The sequence below is a fragment of the Phasianus colchicus genome, chromosome 6 (genome assembly GCF_987193195.1).
Source record: "Phasianus colchicus chromosome 6, bPhaCol1.hap1.1, whole genome shotgun sequence".
NCBI lineage: Eukaryota > Metazoa > Chordata > Aves > Galliformes > Phasianidae > Phasianus > Phasianus colchicus.
The window spans coordinates 48996332-49019411 of NC_143441.1; the positions used below are offsets into that span (position 1 = coordinate 48996332).

At 44.9% G+C, this 23080-nt stretch overlaps 1 protein-coding gene across 3 annotated transcripts in view; it reads right to left on the minus strand.

The window, feature by feature from the left end:
* The window catches only part of CTDSPL (CTD small phosphatase like), a 72099-nt gene extending 50899 nt beyond the window's left edge, over positions 1–21200 (minus strand). Inside the window, exons 1-2 of one of the 3 annotated variants that reach the window (XM_090143218.1) lie at positions 20873–21200; positions 20302–20420 (exon numbers count right to left, since the gene is read on the minus strand). In XM_090143218.1, the coding sequence (XP_089999344.1) occupies positions 20302–20377 (76 nt within the window). In that variant the 5' untranslated portion in view covers positions 20378–20420; positions 20873–21200. Of the gene's footprint in view, positions 1–20301; positions 20565–20872 lie in introns of those variants that run through there. The other 2 variants (XM_090143219.1, XM_031607807.2) reach the window with 2 other exon arrangements.
* Between the last annotated feature and the right edge of the window lie 1880 nt (positions 21201–23080).

The following is a 23080-nucleotide window of genomic DNA, read 5'->3' on the forward strand; positions in this document are numbered from 1 at the left end:
AACGCAGTGCTCGAGCTTTGCACAGCAGCTCAGAAGTCTTTCCAAAGCAGAGTACAGCAGGACGGCCTCACCGCTCTTACGAATCAGCCGTCACGTTGGAATGTGTAAACAGGCATATATCTTTTTTACTGCTGTGCAACCGGGCTATAACAAAAGTCCCAGGATTTTCTATGGGTGAGCAACACAGCTAGCTGATCATCCTTCTTAGTTTTCACAGCGTGTTATTCCATGGAATCTTGAAACTTTTTGATTAAGTCATATGAAAAACAGGATATGGGTTCAGCTCATCCAGTCCCGTTGTATTTTCAGCTCAGTCATTCAGGGTGGCTTTCATTTCAGTACCTGTTTGATTCAGTGGATTCTCCATAGCATTAACATTAATGCTTCGAATGACGACTCTGCGTGGTCCCGCTTTCCGTACCCCAAAGACTTCTGCACCCATTTTATATGCACACCACAGTCTTCCAGTTTTCTAGTTAAGAAGCTTAAAGGATTCACTTAATTTCTCCTGATCTATTTGTTTTACCTTTCCTCGTTACCGAGCCACAGAAATCAGATGCTCTCACATGATTTACTTCTGAAAGGAAAATCTGATGGATGCCGTTTCCTTGTTTTCTTATAAGACTCCTCATGCTCCCACTTTCCTTCCGGAGAACTGAAATTAGGCTGCCTGATTCATAATTTTCAAGTTTGACATTTATTCCTGTTGTTTTCGTTGTTGTTGTTGTTTTTTATAGAACTTTATTTACTCTTCTCAAGGTATTGAAGATAACTCATAGTTCTAAAGCAGTTTCAGACCAGCCACTAAGCATCCAGTGACGTCATCTGACATCTGCTCTCCATTAAAGTCTTAGTCAAACTGATACAAGCTTCTCCTCCCTTGTCTTAATAAAATATTTGAGAATCAGAAGTTGCTAACTTCCTTTTCCTGTTGACAGCTGATCAGATCTTTGCTCTTCCTATCACTACCATAATACATGCAGATTCATGTTTCCCACAGCCCCATGCCCAGTGCTATGTGCAAGACAAGCACAAAGCACAGGAAAGGTAAGAAGTAGTAACAAGCAGATAAACAAAAGCCAGAGAAACCCAAATATTCCTTCATACTTATCCTCCTCAAATCATCCCAACTGGAAACTAGGTCAGACTCTGCAAGCTTCCTTCTACCCCTCTTGTACTGGAAAAACTCAGTGAGATAGTTACTGCATTTTCTATCTTCCATTTTAACAGGGACAGTTTGTGCTCAACCCCACCACAGCCATAAAGCCACAGAATATCTCAAGTTGGAAAGGACCCAGAAGGATCATTGAGTCCAACCCCTGGCTTCACACAGCACCATACAAACCCAACCCCTACGTCAGAAAGCAAAGTCCCAACACACCGTGAGTTTCAGCAGCTTAGGATCATGCCTGCTGCCCTGGGCAGCCCATTCCATGCCCACCACCCTCTGGGACGAAACACATCCTGCTGTGCTCCTTCTCCCACCATCCAGTTGCAAAACTCATCTTCTGCAAAGGCATTGCTGTGATGTACCAGGAATGCAGCAGCCTCCAAAATGCGAAGGAGTGTTACTCCTATGCTGAGTATTATTTTCAAATGTTCCCATTCATACAAAGCAACCCAAACCAGCTCAGTGGGAACACAGGCTGCAGGCAGCTGTTCTGCACAAAGACAGCTCCAGCATCTCTAAAGTGCTGGGTACTGAGTTAAGTTTGGGTGGCCCTGTGTGGAGCCAGGGGCTGGACTCAATGACCCTTCCACCATGGCATATTCCATTCTGGGATTTGCTACAGGTGAAGGAATCTGCCCAAGCCAACTCCCTCCTGTGATAACCTCTGCCTTTCCCTCTCCTTTACAGTCCCTCCCCAACCACAGCTCCTTTAAATCCATGTCTGATCAGCATTGCATATGTCCAAACATCCAGAGTAATAGAAAAACATAAACACTGAAAAGACTTCACAGAAAGATTAATGCACTCCCATTACCTCTCCCTAAAAAAGGGAAGAAAACAAAACAACTATAAAGTTAAAGGAGCCCCAGTAAAGCAGGAGAAAACAGAATGGGTGCTCAAGGACTGAAATCAGCAGGTCCCCATCCAATTTCAAGCAATGACCATTGTCTCAATACAACAGAAATAACAGAGGAAGTCCCAGAACTTACTCCCATCTCTTGCAACAAGCACTGCACTGAATCCAGATGATCATTCGACACACACACCCAAGTCTGTTCAGGTGCTCTGCACATATACACAAGTCGATGAAGAGAACCACATTTGTAACAACAAATGACATGACTACAGGCACATTTGTCATGTTTCATGTTCATCTAGCAGGTTTTCAACAGATACATCCAACCGTCCCAGCATAAGGTTTCTTTGCATAGACTCCACTACAAGCAACCACAGCCATAGACAACCTGGCTGGCCCACCGTCTACATGCAGCTCACCCAGTCCAAAAGAGAAGTAAAAGCAGCCTTAACTGTGAAAATGACAGCAAAAGATCAAAACCAATGTCATTCCAGGAATTAACCTTGTTTTTCTATAGGATTCTATGCTAAAGGAACAGAGTTGCAGCCTTGTTCAGGAGTTGGACTCAATGCTCCTCATGGGTCCCTTCCAGCTCTGGATACTCTATGGTCCTTATTTTATGAGGTGCTTGAGAAGAACACAGCTTTCATGGGCAACAACACAAGAAATAAATATTAACTCCTCTGACACACCATTTGTTTTAGGAAATAAGCAGCCCATCAATGGCTTCTTGCAGAGTAGGATGCGAGTGTCAGCAAATCCCACGTCCCCACACCAAGGACTTGCACCTTTCAAGAACATCTGAAGCAGCTCCTCTGAGCTGGAAGAAACACTCCAAATTTCCAAGGGCTTTTACATTGAGCCTCACATGGAGCATTGCTAAGACACGCTGACCATCCTCACTCTTCTCCCAAGCAAGCCAAGAAAGCCATGCAGCAGTGCTGTGCTGATGGAGAAACCTCCTCAAATGCATCCCAGGAAGCAGCTGGAGGAGGTGAGTCAACAGCAACTTGTGTTTGAAAGACTTCTGGTAAATCTCTTTTCCATTTAAGTGCTTTACTCCACAGATAGCAGCTCATCAATGTGTACATTATCTCCATTTCCACAGGGCTGTCGTTGAAAAGGATCCCTGCAACAAACCCTGCTGTAAGAGCAGAGCTAACATACAGGAGCATCTCCAGTAGTTCACCAAAAGCAAGCTGTCAGAGCTTCCTGCCCTGAAAGCAAAAGCTCCTAACTGTTAACCTGCCAGATGTGAGTTAGGAAGACACACCTATCTTGCCCATCAGAGCCAAACAGCACACTGTACTACAGAAGTGTACCTAACAGTGCTGGTAAATGAGAGGACTTATCCCCAGATCGCACAGAACTAAGCTGGAAGGACGGCTGTGGTCCCAGCAGATGTGTTTTGCAACATTCAGCAATGACAGAAAAATAATCCTGAACGTTAAGTTTTACTGAAAATGCTTCAGTTTTGGCTTTGCTATCCCATAACAGAACTCCAATTAATTGACAGATCCACTTCCAGAAAACTCCTGTTGAATTAAGCAGTGAAACAGTGCTGTAAAACTACACCCTGCTTTCTCTTGCCATTTCACTGCGTGAGAATCTTATTATGCTGCTTAATGATATGTTAATTTTCAAGTAAAACACTGGAATGAAACCCTAATATTGTCACCAAAGCAAGCAAACAAAAATACGAGAAAACATGCTATTGATTCTAATAGAGCTGCACGCCTGAATAATGCAGGACACCAAAGTGGTAATTAAAACATCAAATTGTTTTATTTGATAGAATTAACAGAATATAAGCAACCTGCCATCAAGATACAGTTAATAGACAGGAGAGAGCTGGCTTCTTACAGTCTGGTTGGCATGATGGCAATAAAACAAAGGGCACTCAGCGTGTAAGGTTGATGTCAAAGAAAGAATATGTCCGACTTATACTGGGAGATGCAAAGGAAATTTTGCATACTTGCTTTTCTTTGAAGACAGGATTCAATTCAGAGGTTTGGTTTTTTAAATGAAGTGCAGGTTTTCCACAGGCATAGCTCCCCCATTCAGTTTTGAAGCTTCTGCACTGAAAATTAACATTCGCAGTACTCTGATGAAAAGCTAAGATAGCAACATTTAAGAAATTGTGATACACGTTCTTCCCGAGGCCATGTGAACCATTCAGCTGCCTCACCTCTTCAGGTTCTGTGCAAAACTGAGAAGTTGGGGCAAGAAGCAGCACCTGGAATGCATTCATCTACACGTCCTGGGAACGCTAAACTCAAACAGCACAGAAAGATTATCATATCCACAGCAGTTAAAGAAGAAAAAATAATAAAAAGAAAACCCCAAACGCCTGCACTGGCACCACCAAAATTCCCCTACTTAGTCCTAACAATTGCTTCCTGCAACCTCAGGAGAGCATTTTGCAAATAAGGTAAATTCTCCCTGCTGCAGCCTTTAACCCCTGCTCTTCCTGTACCTTTGTGCAGACACAGCTGTCAGCAGCACACTTCTACAGCTGAGGAGAATGGAAGCAGTAGTGAAAAGGGAGAAGTTATGTCAACCCAGTACCATTAAAGTTCATGGTGCAGTTTCTGGCAGAGCAGTGACACCAGCTCCAATGCCATTCTACATTCACACCACACAGAGTACAGCCAACCATCCTCACTGCTCATTGAAATCCCTGAGCTTCAGCTTCCACGTGTTTTACAGGAAATCTAACTAACTGCCATGCAAAACTGCTGTTGGGTATCTGACCAAGCTTTCGTGCAGAGGGTTTTTTTGGAAAGCAGAAGGAAGTAATCTGAATTTTAAATCCAGATAAACATCAGGTGATTTCAGGATTATGCTGCATGACAACAGTAAACTACTCAGAAGTGAAATCATGACGTTGTTAGGACCTCAGTTGTCAAGGAGTTTAAAAGAAAGAATAAGAATAATGATCAAAATCAGCTTATTCTTTCCCTTTCTATCTTCGGAAAGGTGCACTGAGAGCACCTTCACATGAATACACACATCAAGCAGCCTACAGACACAGCCGAGCATCTTGAGGTATTCTGCAGGATGACCTCACAGTGGATACAGGAGAACTATGAAGGGTCTGTCTACGCCTCATTTTTAGGAAGTTTTGTATGCTTTTCTTAAATGAAAGGACACACCACTGCTCTATTATAAATAGGAACCAACGTAACATTTCTATTAACAGCATCTTTAAAGCTCACCTGTTTCCAGCTTTCTTAAGAGACGAGGCTTTCACACTGCTTAGGCTTTTACTGTGCCAAACGGATGCAAGCACTATTCCTGTATAAGTTAGCTTCCTATTTACTAACCTCGATGCTGCAGCTATCATCCTAACACACCCCAGCTCCTTGGCATGCAAGTCTGATGCTCCACAGTCTGCCTCCACCCTCACCCTCAGCCCAGTTATTTTTCTGGTTATGTCACTGGGCAGTTAGAAGATTTAGTGAGTGAAATACCCAGTGTTTCAGTGAATACCTGCTGGTTGCCTATGCCCTCTCAAGAACCAGCATGGCAAATTCCTAAGAGAAGAGTGCATGACAGTGCGTGTCCCTTTCACATCTCCTCAGCTGCCACCATCACAGAACTGTACAAGTTTCAGTTTGACACACAACAGTTGTGAAAGTGGGGTTTTGTTTCTTCTCAGAGAGCTGGAGAGCACAGCAGGATAAATACTTTCAGAAGGTCATTACACTATTAAAAACAGAAAGAAAAAAAAAGTTTAGATGGAAATGAAAGCATAATAAAGTTGTGCAGCTCCCTACCTTGAGATCTGTTGCTACAGCATCTTCCTGATTTCAGAAAGAACCACCAATGGAATAAATGACTGGTTTCAAAGTGAAAATCACTACAAACAAGTGTACTACAAGTGTAGTTGTACACTACAAATGCAAGGATAAGCTGTTTGCAGATTCATTATACTGAAGAGAACAGCTCTGCTTGAGGAAGAGTGACACTGGCTAGACAAGTGTTTTATGACTCCTTTGTACATCTGCATCACTGTTTTAAGCAGATACAGGTGTCTAAGGGGAGCTCACGGAGAAGACTGAGCAATGCTCATGGAGGCACACAGTGACACAGCAATGGATCCAGCCTGCTACAGGAGAAACTCCTCCTAAACATTAAGAATGCTAATGGCCACAGTAAAGCCCCAGAGAGGCTGCAAGGGTCCATCCATGAGATGCAGAGGCTGGCTGGACAAGCAGGGCCCTATGGATGTCCCACAAGCTGCTACCTAAAGGTGAGCAACAGGAATCTGTGTCCAGCTTGTGCCCCTTAAGCACATGCAGCCACTAACCCCCAGCTATGTAAAGAATTATACACAAGTATTTCCAACAGCTGAAATAACATTAATGGGTTAAGACGACAGCGCTGAAAAACAAACCCACAAAACCCTTTTCTAACATTAGCCAACCAGCCTCATAGGAACAATAAGCCTTTCTTATACGTTCTTTTATGTAGCAGAAAATTAAAGCTTAGTATTTTTATCTTGATAAAATGATATTGCCAGCTAAGAAAACCTAAAAAGGGTTTGCATGACACCTGAAAGGTATTTTTTTTTTTTTAAACTGACATTTACATCAACCTGAATTCTCTAAAAACCTTTCATCCATCTTTACTCCAGCTTTATGTTGGCTGCTTTATTCTCCTTTTTCCTCAGTTTTCCATCTGCCCCAGAAGTATCAGCCCATCTTCTCCCCTCCTCCCCCATCCTTACTATTTAGGCCCCCTCATTCCCTTAAGTTACTTCCTGGGACATCAATAGCAGAGGTAGTGCAACACCACAGCCTGCCAGCAGAAATAAAATACCACCTTGTTAATCATTGATCACAGAAAAAGGGGGAAGAATGTAAGCACCTCGCTAATGGCTAAATGCCTTGTAAATATTTACTGAATTGCAGACTTCCATCATGAATCTTACTGTGTCAGGCTTCAGCAGGGAGCTAGATTTCATCCTCAGTATCACAGCACAGGGCCATTAAGTCACACACTGAGCACACAGCTGAGCTTACAGATCAACTTATGGCGGTCCTTGGCTGTAAACCCATTTCCCCAACCCCAAACGCTTTGCAAGCACCTGCATTGAAATGACTCTCCTTGAACTACAGCTTCAGCTCTCACTAACAAAGTCCTGTCCAGGTGCCAAGTCGTGCATACCTGCAAGATGAGACAACATTCCCAAATATTACAGCGTGAGGTTCAAAAAAGGAGGAAGGTACAAAGCAGGGACTTGAAGCAAGATTCTAGAAGCATCACTACCACTAAGTTGGTGCATTGCAAGCCTTACAGTCTGTCCCACGTGCCTGTGTCAGAGCTTAGACCCCCCAGCCCTGGGCAGGCTCTGCTGCTGAGAGCAAAATGAGACCCGAGCCACTGGAAGTGCAAGTAAAAAGAAACTTAGAAAAACATCTAAACACTTTAGCTCTGAAGAGCTATGGAAATTTAATCTTGCTATGAGCACAGTAAATGTATGCTTCCTGAATATTCACGCTAAAAGAGAAAGATATTTGCTTTTTTAATAGGATGCAGACTTTGCACTTTTTCCTGTGCAGTGCCATGAACTATCAGCACATATATGGGATGAGCTCCTGTAGAATCCCACTCCTAATACTCCTGGATTTCACACAGTCCTATTTTTTTCCTTCAGCAAGAAACCCCTCCTCACACCTAAATTCAGGCTTCCCTTCAACACGTGATATCTCAGAAGAGCAGGGAATTAGAAGTTTGTTTCAATGATATTTCATAAGTAACTATACAAAGGATGTGATCTTGCATGTATACATAATTTAGAAATAGTTAAAACAGATTTTAGAAATGTACCATTTATAGAAATGTTCAAGGGCAAGAGCATACAAAAAACACTGGTGCTACTCACTCAGGAAGGCAGCTGAACAAACACATCAGAGAAGAAATTAGAGGAGGTGATATTTTATCAGATTCTCTTGCAGCTTTTAGGTTTGCTAACATTGTATAGGAACCACGAACAGCACCAGAAGGGCTCCCAGAATAATGCAGCCTTTCCATAACCCTCTATATTGTTCCCCTGGCTGCCTAACAGACACCAGGAGAAGTTTCTCTACATGCAGAACAATGAGCCCCTGCTAATGCCAGGACTGTCTCTGCACAATGACATGGAGACTTCAGCAGGTCACGAAAATCCCAGAAATGACACCTTAAGTGTGCTGTCCAAAGCTCAGCAGCCAGCAAACTGCACAGTTCTTCCTTACAACAGGATAAGTAGGTAAATCTCTTCCATGCTCTACTAAATCTTTGATTAAATCAGCGTGGCCATAAGCAGGAGCAAAGGGTGGACTTCCAGCCTCAACTCCCATTGCACCCAGTGCTCTCCAGAACAGTTTCACAACGCAGAGCCCGTTTTAACAGCCGCCCCCAAGGCTGCTAAACTTAGAGAAGCAAACCACCACCACCACCCATGGAAAGTTTTTGCTGAGTTTTCCCTCTATTCCTCCTCCTGTTCCCAAGAGAAGGCTGAAGATCAGCAGCAGAGCTGTGCCTGTGCCTCCAGTTGCACTGCTGCCTGCAGAGCTGAAGCCAACGGTGAAACTGGGATTCTGAACCTCACTGCACTTAGTTTAATCCACTGAGAACCAGAGGTTGGAGAAAAGCTGCACGTGCTCCCCTGCCTGTTACTCTGTGATGCCTTAAGACTGCTGAGCTGTAGCCTGGGGAATCTGTGATGTGGTCCTAAACATGAGAAGAAAGCCATCTGGCTCATCTGTGCACACATGGCCACGTGCTCATCCTGTTTGAGGATCAAAAATTACTTTAATCAAACAGCTGGAAAAGTATTCCAACAGCATACTGAACAAGATGGAGGATGCCCTGACCTCTAAGTTTAGCAAGCAAACTGAGGAAAATTCTCCTGGTTGCTGCGCCTCCCAGGTGCTGAACACATTTCCATCTTTCAGTCCTGAACACTTCCAGCACTGCCAGCCACATTTTGCCTGAGGAAATTCTACCAGATATTTAAGTAGAACACTATTTAGGATTCCTCCAAGCAAGGTAAATGACCGTAATTAAGATACCAGTGACAACTGAAAGCTGCATTTCCAAGCAAATACTGCAAACCAAACAGCAATACAGCGTCTCTTTTGGTCATACACTCACAGCAAAGGGACAGCAGAACATCTGGCTCAGCTTCTCAGGAAAGGCTGAAAGCTGCATGCAGGTGGTGTTTGTGAACAAACAGCCCAAAAAAAGCCACCCCAGCCCACTCACAGCGATTGCACAGGTCCCAAAGCAGCTCCTGGCACCACACAAGGCATGGCTAATTGCATGCAATCTCACATCAGCAACCAAAGGGGCATATTTGGGCACCCGGACCAGAAGGCAGGTCGTGCTTCACAAGCACACTGCTATTTTTTCCTGTTATTGTTCCAAGGATTGCACTGAGCCTCTGGGAAGGATATGAATAGAAGCGATGTTTTCCAGAGGGAAGGATGCGGGTGTTACATTCTGCCCAAACACTGCTAGAGGAGTATCTTCAGGTTAAGAAACTCCGAGCTGCTCCATTTAATTGAAACGTATTGTAATTCTTCTAGAAAAAAAAAAAATTAGAAGTGACCTCTCTAGCAAATCCCTGCTGCTCCCTTTCAGTGGAACAGATCATAAACTCAGAATTAAGCATGTTAGTTTTCAACTCTCTAGCTCGATAACATGCCAACTGCTCACAGAGACACTAATCCATGCAAACTCTGCAGAGAATGTGGGTTGGTTGGTTTTTTTTTTGTTTTTTTTTTTTTTGCCATTTTGTACGCTCAAGATTTATAGAGAAAGCATTTCTGAAGGCTGAATCCAAACAGCAATCCTAGCAGATACGAAAAGACTTCCTCAGTTTATTCTATTGCAGCAGCCAAGAAATGTTGAAACGTGAAATAGAAAGCAAAATCTGAACTGCTTTAGAAGACATCTGCCCTCTGGACTTGACTATCTTCTGTACAACTGCAACCTTTTATCAGCTATTTAGCTGAAAATGTAAGGTACAGATTCCCAGAGAATCACAGCTGCTATACACATATGGCCTTAATTAAAGTAAGAAAGCCCATTTACTCCTGTAAAGCACTTCCCAACCTCCAGTGAGCCGACTATCACCTAACCAGCTATTAAAAAGGTGAAAACTCTGACCCTGTTTTCCAGTCACAATCATTATCCATTCAGAACAGAGACCTTATTATCCAAACCAGAAATCTTTAACTGACCTTATTAGCAGAATGGAAGATAGGACCATCTGCTGCCTGGGGGTTACCATACAGAGACGACCTATCGGAACTCAAGGAATCACCTTCACAATAAAAATACAAATATAAATGTTTTAAAATATATTTATTTTATAAAGCAGTGTTTTATCTGTCTTTTGTACCACTGAAGGTGTTTTTAAAACAAAACCCATGCTACTCTTATGTTTTAGGACAAACACTACTCAAACAAAGGCATGGCCTTATATCCTGGCATCTCATTTCCTCAGAGGGTTGGAGTGAGTTTTGTACAGACTGAACACCAGGTTAACTTGCTGAGAAGGACGTGGCACTGTGACTTGCAGCATCATCCTAATACTGTCTTCTCAGACTGTCATGGTTGCTTTCCTTTCCATATCTTCTATCTCTGCTACTACTACTGGTTCTGTATCATTGCTTTGGTCCCCTGGAACACATGAAGGTTGCACTTGCATCTGAGGCAGACTTTGTTTGAAACAGCTTGTTTTCCTCCTTTTAATAATACTACAGATCTATAACATGAGACAGCAGCAGTATTTAGTTACTAAAATCAAGACAAACAAGAGTTTAAGGTATGGGATAGAATCCATCACCTCCAGCACAAGTGAGGCAGTGACATTAAGAACTCTCAGTGCCTGCCAAAGCGATGCCACAAAGGTCACCCACAGGGATGTGCAGCAGCAACAGCACAACGTGTAAATACAGGAACGAGACCTGAACAGATTCCTGCCTCAAACTGCCAGGTCTGATTTGTTAACCCTGCTCCTGTCGTGACACCCTTACGAAAGAGTGGCAGCAAGCAAAAAACACATCAACCAATCAAAAAAAAAAAAAAAAGCAACAAAAACCACCAAACAAAACAATCTTAACATGAGCAGCGAGCATGCTTTGCAGCAATACTAGTTAGAGTTGGTGTGCTATTGTATCTGTGCTGCCAGCATCCTTTTCAGCACGGGCAATAAAAATTTGCTGGAGGCTTTCAAATTTCTAATGGGGCATAATAAATTGTATTTGAATTTCAGGACACAGCTTGCATTGAAATTGTCAGTTTTATCATGATAATCTGGAGACAAAACCATTTAGGTATTCAATACACTTTACAATTAACAAAGACATTTCTTGGATTTTTTTTTTTCAGGCTTCACTTTCATTCTCCATTAAACTCTCCCATCCCTGCTTCCTTGACATCTCAACACAAGAAGGAATCTTCCAGAAAGACACGAGATGTGAGGGAAAAAAACAGGAGTCGCACAACTATGCACTCACGATAACCCCGATTAAATAAATCCACTTAAAATCTCATTCCTTTGTGGATAAGCACTTTACAGACCTCTACACTGATGCAAATTGTTTTACAGTTATGTTGTAAACCCACCTCCTTCTGGGACTTTTCAATTGATGTCAATTTGTAATTAGCAAATGAATTGCAATGTAGATTACATTCAGCACTCTTCCCCTTTTCTTTCTGATTCCCCAATGAACACAAAATCCCCGCAGCTTTCCAAAACTCTCAACTTAGTGATTCTCAACAAAACCAGCTTCATAATATGAGAGCCATGAGAACTGGCTGGTGGCCAATGGTTGGTTTGGTGAAGAGTCGTCTTCCAGCACTCCCAAACACATCAGAAACTGCTGCTATGAGTTCATATGGAATGTCACTTCAGATCCTTGACATATGCAGTCGGTCAGTACATAAAGATATCTCCTCCTCCTTCCCCATCTGACAGATGACAATTTCTATGTTGGAATGCAACCTGTACCTCTGGAACACCATTTTTATTGGTATGAATGCAAACTGCAGTCAGCTCCGTTTAGGAATTCCTAGGTAAATTATTTTGGTAGCCATTCTTAGGTCACCTGCGTGGTGCGTGAGTAAAGGCTTCCTTTTAGCCAGACTGGACATTCTGACTTCAGTTCAGAAGGAAATAGCCCAGCATTCCTACTGGTTGATTTGTTACTTTTCAGGCATCTTTCAATACAACACAATATTTGCTCAACATTTTTAAACAATTGTTAAAAAGGAAAAAGAAGAGAGAAACATCTTCACTGCAGCAACGATCCTGAATCAGACATAAGGTCAAGATCAGAATCCCACCAGATTTTATTAAGGAGTCAAGAAACAGAATGTCTCCTTCTCAGGCAGCTCCTACAGCATTGTGGCCAACTGTTCTTGATGGCTGCACCATATTGCACCCCAACATCTCCCACAGGCTCTCATACCAAAGCCAACCCACACACAAGCAGCAGCAGCACCAACTTCTGAGCCCCTCCGACTTCAGCATCACCAAAGCACAGGGAGGCAGCTGCCAGAAACACGAGAGTGGAAAAAAAGACAAAATAGAGCAAGAGATAAGCTGGGCAAAATGATCAAACATCTTCCAGGAATGTATCACTACTGACCACTCCTTCAGTGTACTTCCATCTCAACTAGAGCTAGGAAAAGTTGCCATTCAAGCAAACTGCAACTACAAAACAACTTCAAAACCAAAACTCTCTGGTTTTTTAGATCTGAAATAACCACACATACGTGCAATCGTGTATCTAATGCAAGTATGCAGATATTCAGACATGTATGTACGCATCAGCTTTGGTGGACAAAAAAAACAACAAAACAATAGCACATACAAGCTCTTAAATGCATGCCTGCAAGAACTATGTATTAAATTAACACCTTTACATTAACTCTGAAGAAAACACTACAAGAGTCCTGATTCCTCCACACAGGTCACTGTACCAGCAGCAGTAGCAATGCAGATGGGGACTGTCCAGCTGCTGCCATGCTGTACGATGCCAGGAGCTCATTCCCAAGCTCAGGACACATCCCCACCTCTACTCCAGAGCCAGGAGAAGCTCCATGCTGTGGAGGTGACAGCCTTGCAACTCACAAAACAGAAAAGTTTAAAGTTTTCACTGCTGGTTCCAGCACACAAAGAAAGGGCAGGATTTTTTCTGCTGCTAATCCCACTGGAAACCATAGGCTACAACTCAGGAAGCAAGAGAGCTCTGAGGGTGGGGGAGAGCAGGGAAGTGACTAAAAAAAAAAAAAAAAAATCAATACAGCACTTTCCACCAAGAAAATAAGGAGGCTCTACAAGACTAGCAGGGAGAAAAAAAAGCACTGAGACAACTGACTGGCTCATTACCCATGAGAGATGACCCGGCTTGAAACAAAACCACCAACGCATATACCATAAATTCAGGTTTAGATTCATCAGCGGTTTCTTTCCTACAGAACTGTGTTGAATTTTGACCAAAAATAAAAAAAAAATCTTAGGAAATTACATACACAGGAGGTTTTGACATCCTTCATTTCGGGTTGTTGTTCTTCAGTACAAAACACAGCCTGCAGCATCTTATTTGCCCCTGTCCATCAGGCTTGGAAAACACTAATAGAGCTTCAGAGGAGATTAATAGTTCTTCTCCGCAGAAATAAGGAAAAAAAAATCTCATTTTAAAAACCCAACATCTTTCAAACCCAAACCTACCATATATTTATTCAGATTTAACTCACAATAAATTTCCTAGATAATAAAATTCTAGTTTCTAGTATAGCTAATCACATCCAATAATGGGCTTTTCGTTCTTTCTTTTCTAAATCATGCTTTATCATCTTGTACAAAGAAAATAAGCTGTGGCACTTTCATGTAAGCAATCGTTTTGATAACACAGAGCAAAGCCTACAAACTTCATGCAGGCCCAACAGTGCACAGCGAGGCTTTCTCCTAAATACAACTTTTGCCTAAAGCTTGTATTTTTATCCCTGATACCTATGTCACAAAGCAGCAACGGTACTGAGAGGACCAGACTGTGTGAGATTCATTTAGATTCACAAATTCACTTTGTCTTATAGCAAATGCTAAGAATAAACAAAAGGCTAAACTGATAGGCCAGCAGGCTGCCTGGAACAGAATGTTACTGTTCTATTTAGATGTTACTTCTGCCTTCCACATTTGTCACATCTATGTCCATTTTACATCTTAACCTCTCCACATAAAAAGAGCTCCCATCAAACTCTGGTAAGAATAGCATTTATAGGAGATTAACATTTCCAATATGGAACTCTTAAAAATATCTCTGGCTACATCACAGCCCAGAAGGCACCTTTCCTCAGCCCCTAATTGGGAGCTTTGCAGATGCAGCAGGGCTGAGCCTTACCACTCCCCAGCACCACCACACCAACCCTACCTGGAAATTATCAGCATCTTTCCATAGAACAGACACACAAAGGGATTTCTAAGGGACTTTTCAGCCGTGTCTCCACTCCTGCAATGACTTGCACAATGCACAATCCTCACCAGCAATGGGGTCTTCAGACACCTAGCTAGGCTACACCATCACCCACAGCCAAGAATGTGGTCAGAGCAAGCTGGAGGCCCTCTGTGGGCCAGGAGCACCTACAAGACCCATTCCCTGCCCCACTGCTGGGCTTGGTAGCCCTCAAGAGCCAGGAGTTCTTACCTTCCTCTCTGCCCCTTGTCTCCTAATCCTTCTGCACAGAAATACTTCAAATGTGACTCAAAGTCAGCCAAACAACATTAAGGAAATTCTCATAGGGTGAGCTTGGAGTAATTCACTCCTAAAGTTCACATTTCCATTCCTAGGACTGCCTAAAATTGGATTTCCAATGGGAAAATAACATTGATCAGCAAACATGGAGGATGCTGCCAACAAATTCTTCCAACGAAGAAGCTACATGCTGTAACAAAACAAAGGGCTTACTTGTTTATAGGATGAATATTTAAGATTCGAATATACAAATGTGGGCCAGAACTACTTTGCAGCCACTTTCATGTTTGAATTACAACTTCTACAAGGCAGCAAAATTCATAAATTAAGTGCTGTGTGGCAGAAAAACAAGCCTCAAAAAAAAAAAAACCAAAACAACCAACCAACAGCTAAAACCCTCTGGCAGGCAATGGGAGCAATACCTCTCACCAACGCTGACCCAGACAAGCAAGTTCGGTTCCTCTTAGCTTTCACTTTCCCAGCATTTTCATGTGGTATCACTTTAAAGAAACAAACTTGGACACGTTATCCGGAAGCTGATTTGCAATGTGCAGATTAAACTGTGAAAGATGAAGCGCAGCGCCCATCACGATGCATTGTAGCGATTATCTCAGAAAATGCTATTTGCATTTCTGAATGCTGAATTGACCAAATGTAGGTCAACTTTGTTTTTCTTTCTTTTTTTTTTTCTTCTCTTTTTTTCTCCAAAAAGGCGTGGTAAACTCTTCAACGCTCAACTTAAATTGCTGCATTGAAACAAATGTGAAATGTAGGAAGAAACGACAGCGCTGCAGCTCACCGACACCAACTCAATACCAGATATTCATGCAAGCTATCGTCCATGTTACTGCCAGCACACTGCAGCTTGTTAGCTGCCACCTTAAATCAAACCTTGGGTTACTGCAGGTTACTACAGTCTCCCAGGAACATAAAACCTACTGTATGGTTTCTCTGGTTTCATGTAACAGCTATGTCATTAGTTAATGATTTAAAATTTTACCCTCTGTGAGCGATTCACATTCCAACCCACTGCTGATGTGGTTTCCATTTCCATTTCTGCATGCTACTTTAAAGCAGAAAAATCTGTAGATAATACCATACAAATTTATTGAGACAATGTCCCAGGAACACTGACGTATCTTTAGAATGGCCTGGGTTGAAAAGGACCACAATGCTCATCTAGTTTCAACCCCCCTGCTGCGTGCAGGGTCACCAACCAGCAGCCCAGGCTGCCCAGAGACACATCCAGCCTGGCCTTGAATGCCTCCAGACGTTGAAGTACTTTGAATTCTGATGAAGTAATGACAAAAAAAGGCTCCTAAATATTTTTAATATACTTTCAAAATGCATCTTGCAGAAGATACAGTTAGTGATTTACTTCGGCTGCGCTCTCAAAGCAGCTTTTAACTTTAGATCTTAAGTACTTGCTATTTTACATGGTAGTACTGCCTTTATTGGTTCTGTTCTGTTTGTTTTATCCAATTTTACTGAATGAAAGCTCGCCTGCTTGAGAAGGTATCTTCAGTGAATGACACTGTTCATTAAAAACAATTAGCAAAGCTTTAGATTCCATTCTGAACACTTCCCAGCTGCTTTAACATAGAAGAAAACACATTTTTGTAGACACACCAAAACACTCAGGTGTTCCATATAACTGAAAATAGGTGCTCAGCTGACTGACAAATGTAGCCAAAGTCAGGAAGGACGGATGTGAAGGCAGGAATCTGAACAGCAGGGTCTGAAGGACCTGCGGAAGGACTGGGCTGGTACTGCACTGCTCCCACACCAGCCCCACGGAAGCACCAGGAATTTATATCAGCTATGAAGAAGAAATTAAAGCACGCAGATTTAAAAGAATGGAGATTTGCTTCTCTGGGCTATTACATGTTACCCACCCACAACCACACTCCCTCTGCCATACTCCATGCATCATTGCTTGCTTTTTTGGAGATGTAACTGGTATATTAGAGGTCACTGTCCAACTGATTAAAAAGAATAAATACTCTTAAAATAAAAGCAGCTTGAATGGGTGATTTTATCTATAAAATGCATTACACTGTGTCAGATGCTTAGCTTTTCTTCATGTTTAATTGGTCTCATTTATGGCTGATATAACACACTGTTCTATCTACATTTTAATTTCTGGATACAAGCATTGCTAACGCTTCCAGTTTTCAAAAACGACCACAACAATCACAACAAAAAACAGTGCTGCAAAGAACTCTTCTCCTTCTTACTTCACAGAATCACAGAATGGCCTGGGTTGTAAAAGCCCACAATGATCACCTAGTTTCAACCCCCCTGCTATGTGCAGGATCACCAACCTATCAGGGAATTACATTTCTCCTGATTTCAGTGTTTAAAACATTTCTGAACGCTTACACACCACTTCCAAATGGGAGAACGTGTTTGTTTTTCAGGACTAACTTAACAGCTTCGAGGCCAAAATCCTCCACAAGCACTGCAGGCACTGCAAAGCAAGCACTGCCATTATAATAAAGCTCGGTTGTAGCACCTTTCTGCGCTCAGCTTTCATTCTGATAGACAACTAAATACAGTGCACCACCGTGTGGCAACACATTAAGGAATGGTTTGTGTGCCAAGAGCTGTTTTTTTCCACTTTCTAAATTTTTGGGTGTTTGTTAAGTGTAAGTAACAGCTCCCTCTCAGTATTAATAAGCTTAGTAAGTTATCATAGCCTCACTTATCTCAAAAAACATTTTTAATACGTCTGGATTAGTGAGAGAATAGTTGGGCATTTATATTTATAAAGCACAATATTTATTTAAAAAACAGAACTGCTCCATGGTGAGGACACAGCTCTTTGGCTCCTGCCAACCATGCTCCCCTTCCACAGAAGGAACTGACCATAAGGATATACTGTGCATTAAGCTCCTTTTAAAACATAAATACATACTAATAAAAATAAATCAAGCTAAATGCTGAACTCACACTTGATTAAAAGCTTCAAAAACATCGGAAAAAAATAATCCAACACTCCAAAGTATACACATGCATTATTTAGTAGTTACTCACTGCTTCTCTACAGCTTAAGGAGAAGAAAAAATTCATCCGTCATAAGAAACACCAATGGCAGCTTCAAAAATCCTATGAAAACCTCAATTCCTGAAGCCACTCCTGGACCATATTTCTGCAACCCATTGCTGAATACAGGTTGCCAAGGGGCTGGACAGCCTCTACTCACACAGTACAGTGCTACTGTAACTCACTGTATCACAGAATTGCGGAAGAGCACAGGCCCAGATGATACTTATATTAGCCAAACACAGTTAGTTCAGGGTGCCTGGATGGCCATTAGCCATTTTGTACCAACGTGCTCAGATAGAACCAGCAGAGCTCTTGCTCCAAGCATCAGACGCCACTGAGAGCCCCTCCATTCACCACCACAGCTCTGGGCTCCCAGAGTTCATCCTACCCAAAAGCTTGGCCCAAACTTCAGAAACGGAGCAGAGTAGCAGGTGAGGCAACACACAGCCCAGCAGGGAAGGGAACATAGTGGGTCTCTGCAAGCTGCACATACCTCAACAATGGGAGAAGGAAAAACCTGTAGCAGGAGCAGTACAGGCAGGCAGCAACGCTCCTTCCCAGCCCAGCACAGGGGGCTGGCAGAGCTCCTTTGCCAAAGTTGCTCTCACATGCTCGAGGCTCACCACACAGCACGTACCACCACGCTGTGAAGCAGTAAATCAGTCCAAATGCACGTTGACTAAGCTTAAAAAAAATACAGAAAAAAACCATCTCCCTCCTGTACCAAGCTCATGCTCTTGTCTGCTCAACTCCAGCTACCCTCCTGCTGCTCTCCTCAGCCCACCCGTGCTTGCACACAGCCTGCAAGGCCCCTGCTATGTAATTAAAGCCCATCGTGATTTTTCTGCTCCAGACAAACCAATAGCAAGAACACAATGCATCTTATGCAAGTTACTGCATAGTTATGCAAGTTAGATGCATATTTTTGATACACAGAGTAGCTGGCTGCACTCAAGCCACTTGTTTGATGTGGATGCTCAGTCTTATTTGGAGCTGTCAATTTCTCCTGTTTCTCCAACTGCCTTTTTTACATTAAGGGCTCGACCAGCTGTTAGCAATGCTACCCAAACCCTTCCAGCACTGCAATAACAGAGGCTGTTAAGACCAGGGCACCATCTGAGCACTGTGTGACATAAATCTGCTCCAAAGCAGCCTTAGGAGATGTCACAGGCAGAGCAGCAGCACTGTGCTCCTGCAGACACCCCACGCTCAGTGCTGCCAAAAGAGAAGGAAAAATCAGTAATCTCCAGGGATGAGCAAGGCCTCAGCACAGAGTGCCTCTGCTCAAGCAATACAAATTAAAAAGCGAGCAACGTAAGCAATCACCTAAGAAAAAAGAAGAAAATCATCTTTTGGTTTAGTGGAACATCCCACCTTAACAACACAATGTTTTTGACATCCATCTCCATCCTCCTCTTGCAGGCAGCACACGTGAGATGAGCATGCGGTGACTTGCGTGAGCCTTTCACTTGCCAGCAACCAGCAGCAACTTCTGCAGCTGCCCAGAACCCCCTTGCTGTGAGCTACGCAAAAATGGAAGCATCCTGGGGATCAAATGCCCAGGTCTATCTGAGAGGCAAACGTATCAACCTACCACTTGTAGACCATTTGGAGATCTACCACCATACCTACATCACACAAGATCGCCACAATGTTTGCGCGTGAGCAATTTCTGCCTTTTTTCCCCTGCTCGCAACAAAGCCCAAACCTAGCACCCCAAAACCATTCCAAACATAGGACTCTGCTCTGAGTCTCTGCCTGAAGAGGCACCTTCATCCCAACTTGGTGCCGTCTGCAAGGACTCAGCCCAAGATCCCACCGAGCTTCCAAGAGGGAAGAAGGCGATGGCGGACCAGTGCCATCCAGGCTCTGAAGGAGCAGCAGCTCCTTTGGCCGAGCTGGATCCATCTTATTTTGGAGTGAAACAGCGCCTGGACGCGACGCTTTACGCAAGCAACAGCTGTTGATCCACCCAGCCGTTGGGATGGCCAGCAGCTTTTACAAGTCGCCCGCATTTCTTCTAGCAGCAAGCAGCCTTTAAGAAAAAACACAGACCTGAAAGCTACACGGATTCTCGAACACAAGGAAAACGGGATGAGAGAAAGACAGGAAGCAAGAAGACAGAAAGGAGGAATCCCAAAGAAGAGGGATGAAAAAAATAAAAAAAACGAGCGCTGAAGCTGAGATCTCAAAGCACAGATCTCAAAGCCAGGGCAGGTACCGACCCCGCGCTGCGCAGTGACAACCTGCCAAAGTTACATCCCCGCCTCTCGGAACAAAAGCCTTCTATTGAATTAAGCCCCGATTCCAATCCGTACCCCGCAGCCCAACCCCTTGGCAAGTTGTGGGCCGTGCCCAGCCGACAGTTCTCCAGCAAAGCCCTCCATCCCACCAACAGCTCAGCCTCCCCAGGTCCCCAGCGAGGGGGTGAGGAAAGCCGGCTGCTCCCCGCGCATTTCTCCGCAGCTCACCTTTATCCTGAGCGCAGGACAGGATCTCTTCCTCTTTGGGGTTAGTCACCTGGGTGATAATGGACGGGTTGTCCATGGAAACAGAGGGAGATTTCACCTGGCCGCTTCCCTCCCGGAGGCTTCGTGTGTGCGGGGAGGGGAAGGGGGGGGAGGAGGAGGCAGGCGGAGGGAGGGGGGGTTGTTTGTGTAAAAATCAATACGCAGATTTAAAAAAACAAATAAAAATAAAAAGGGGGGGGGGGGGAAGAGGGGGGAAGAAGAATAAAAACAAAACCCAAAACTCCTCCAGGAATGAAGCCAAGCGGGCGGGGAGGGGGGGGGGAGGAGGGGGGCAGCCCCGTATTCGGGGCCCCTCCGGCCCTACCACCGCCGCCTCCTCCCGGCGCCGATTCCCCGCGGAGGAGGGAAGGGGAGGGGCGGGGAAGGGGGGGGGAGAAGGGGGGGGAAAGGAAAGGCGAGAGGAACCCCCCGGCACCGAGCGCTGCCCGCTGGGAACCGCTGCCCCCTAAAAACCCCCTCGGCCCTCCTCAGCAGCCCCCCCCGCCCTCCTCACACCGCTCCCCGCATCCACCTGAGCCGCCCCGCGGGGCCTCTCCTCCTCCTCCTCCTCCTTCCTCCTCCTCCTCTTCCTCCTCCCCCCTCAGCGCGTCCCCCGGCACAGCCGCCCCGCTGCCTCCATGCCCGCCGCCCGCTTATCTCATCCCCGCGGCCCCCCCTCCCTTCTCCCTGGCCCCCTCCTCTTCCTCCTCCTCCTCCTCCCGTGGTGCCACCGAGCTCGGCCGAGGAGGGAAACGCGGTACAAGGGGAGGAAGGGAGGGGAAAGGGGCCGCGCTGCGCCACAGCCCGCCGCCACCGCTCGCAGCCTGTCAGCGGCCCGCGCCCCGCCCCGCCCCGCCCCCGCGCAGCGGGGCCGCTCCAACATGGAGGCGGGCGGCGGGCAGCGCCCGGGCCCCGCTGCGCGGTAAACAAGGAGGCGGGGCTTCGTTTGGAGGAGGAGGCGTGGCTTGCGGGAGGAGGGAGGCGGGGCTTCGCGAGGGGAGGAGAGGAAGGCTATTGTTGTTGCTTACAAAAGGCCTCCCGGGGAGGGGGCGGGGCCACGCGTGTGGGGGCGTGGTCAGGTGGGTGGAGGCGGGGCCGAGGTTGAGAGGGGCCCCTGAGGCGAGAGGCGTCGTGGAGGCCTTGGAGGGGGGGGGGGGCGGCCTTTCCCGCCTCGGCGCCTGTGTGAGGCCGGGCTCCTGTCAGGGTCTGCCAGGGAAGGCAGTGTGCTGGTTGGGGGTGAGATGGGTTTAGAAGTGAAGCGTTTTGCGGCTAGGAGCTATCGAGGGGACTCAGCAGAATCTCTCAGAGAAAATTAGATATGTGTTTTCTAATAGAGTGTCTTAAAACCTGCCTGGCTGTCCGGGAGTACCCAGCTCCGACATGCCAGGAAGAGGACTGTGGTGTTGAAGCCCCGTGATGTTCTTGTTATTCCCCTGTCCTCCTGCCTAGTGCTCAGTGCAGGCCCTTGCATGGGGCTAGTAGAGCGTAAAACTGAGGAAGAAAACCTTAGAGAAGTGTTAGTGAAGAATTGCAACCACGTTTCTCTCCCAGAAGAATAAATACATATGTTTCAATTGTATATACCAGCTTCCATTGCAACCTGGCTGCAAAAAGGACAGATATCGTTCTAAATTTCATGAAATAGCCAACAAAGATGCAGACTGTGGATTTTCTTAACAGTTACAAACAAGATTGTTGGAAAAGAAATCCACAGCCTGCAATTTGTTACATACATGACACAGACATAGACATAGATGGCCTGGGTTGAAAAGGACCACAATGCTTATCCAGTTCCAACCCCCTGCTATGTGGAGGGTCACCAACCACCAAACCAGGCTGCCCAGAGCCACATCCAGCCTGGCCTTGAATGCCTGCAGGGATGGGGCATCCACAGCCTCCTTGGGCAACCTGTTCCAGTGAATGTGTGTACACACACGTGTATAAAATGTATGTCTTTCTAAACAGTGGCAAAAATGAACCAATTCGGCCACCCAGCCAAGATGCAGAGATGCCCATAGCACTGAATTTCTAACAAGAGGACAAGGGGGAATTGCCTCAAATTAAAAGAAGGGGAATTTAGACTGGATATAAGGGACAGCTTTTTTAGGATAAGGGTGGTGGAGCATTGCTCGGAGAGGTGGTGGTGCCCCATCCCTGGAGACACTCAAGATCAGGCTGGCTGGGGCTCTGAGTGCTGATGGATCTGTGGTTGTCTCTGTGCATTGCAGGGAAGTTGCATGAGATGGCCTTTAAGGGTCCCTTCCGACTCAAACGATTCTATGATGCTAAGAGCACGCAGCTGCTCCCATTGCAGTGCTTTACCACATAGGGAGGCAGCAGGCCTGGCCTCGAGGAATTTCTGATCCGTGGTTGTGCCCCATCTAGTTTCTGGGGGAAAATACTTAAAACTCTGGAGTCCTGTTTCGCTCCCAGTGAGCATATTCCTACAGTCAACACATGTAAATGTTTTGCTGTGAATCTTCAAATCACTGTATTTGTTTATTGCAGAAAAATGTTGTTCCACATCTCGCTGTATGTTTTCTCTCACAAATCTAACACTCCCTCGGCAGCAGTACATGCAGAGATACCAGTATTGCAGGTTTCTGGGACTTGTATTTTAGGTTTGCCCGCCTAGTCCTATGACAAACACTTGCACAGGGAATGAGTGCAATGCCACTGCTTGCACTGCATCCCATTGTGCAAGTTTCAACCTGTTGTTTAGCTTCAGCTTCTCCAGACA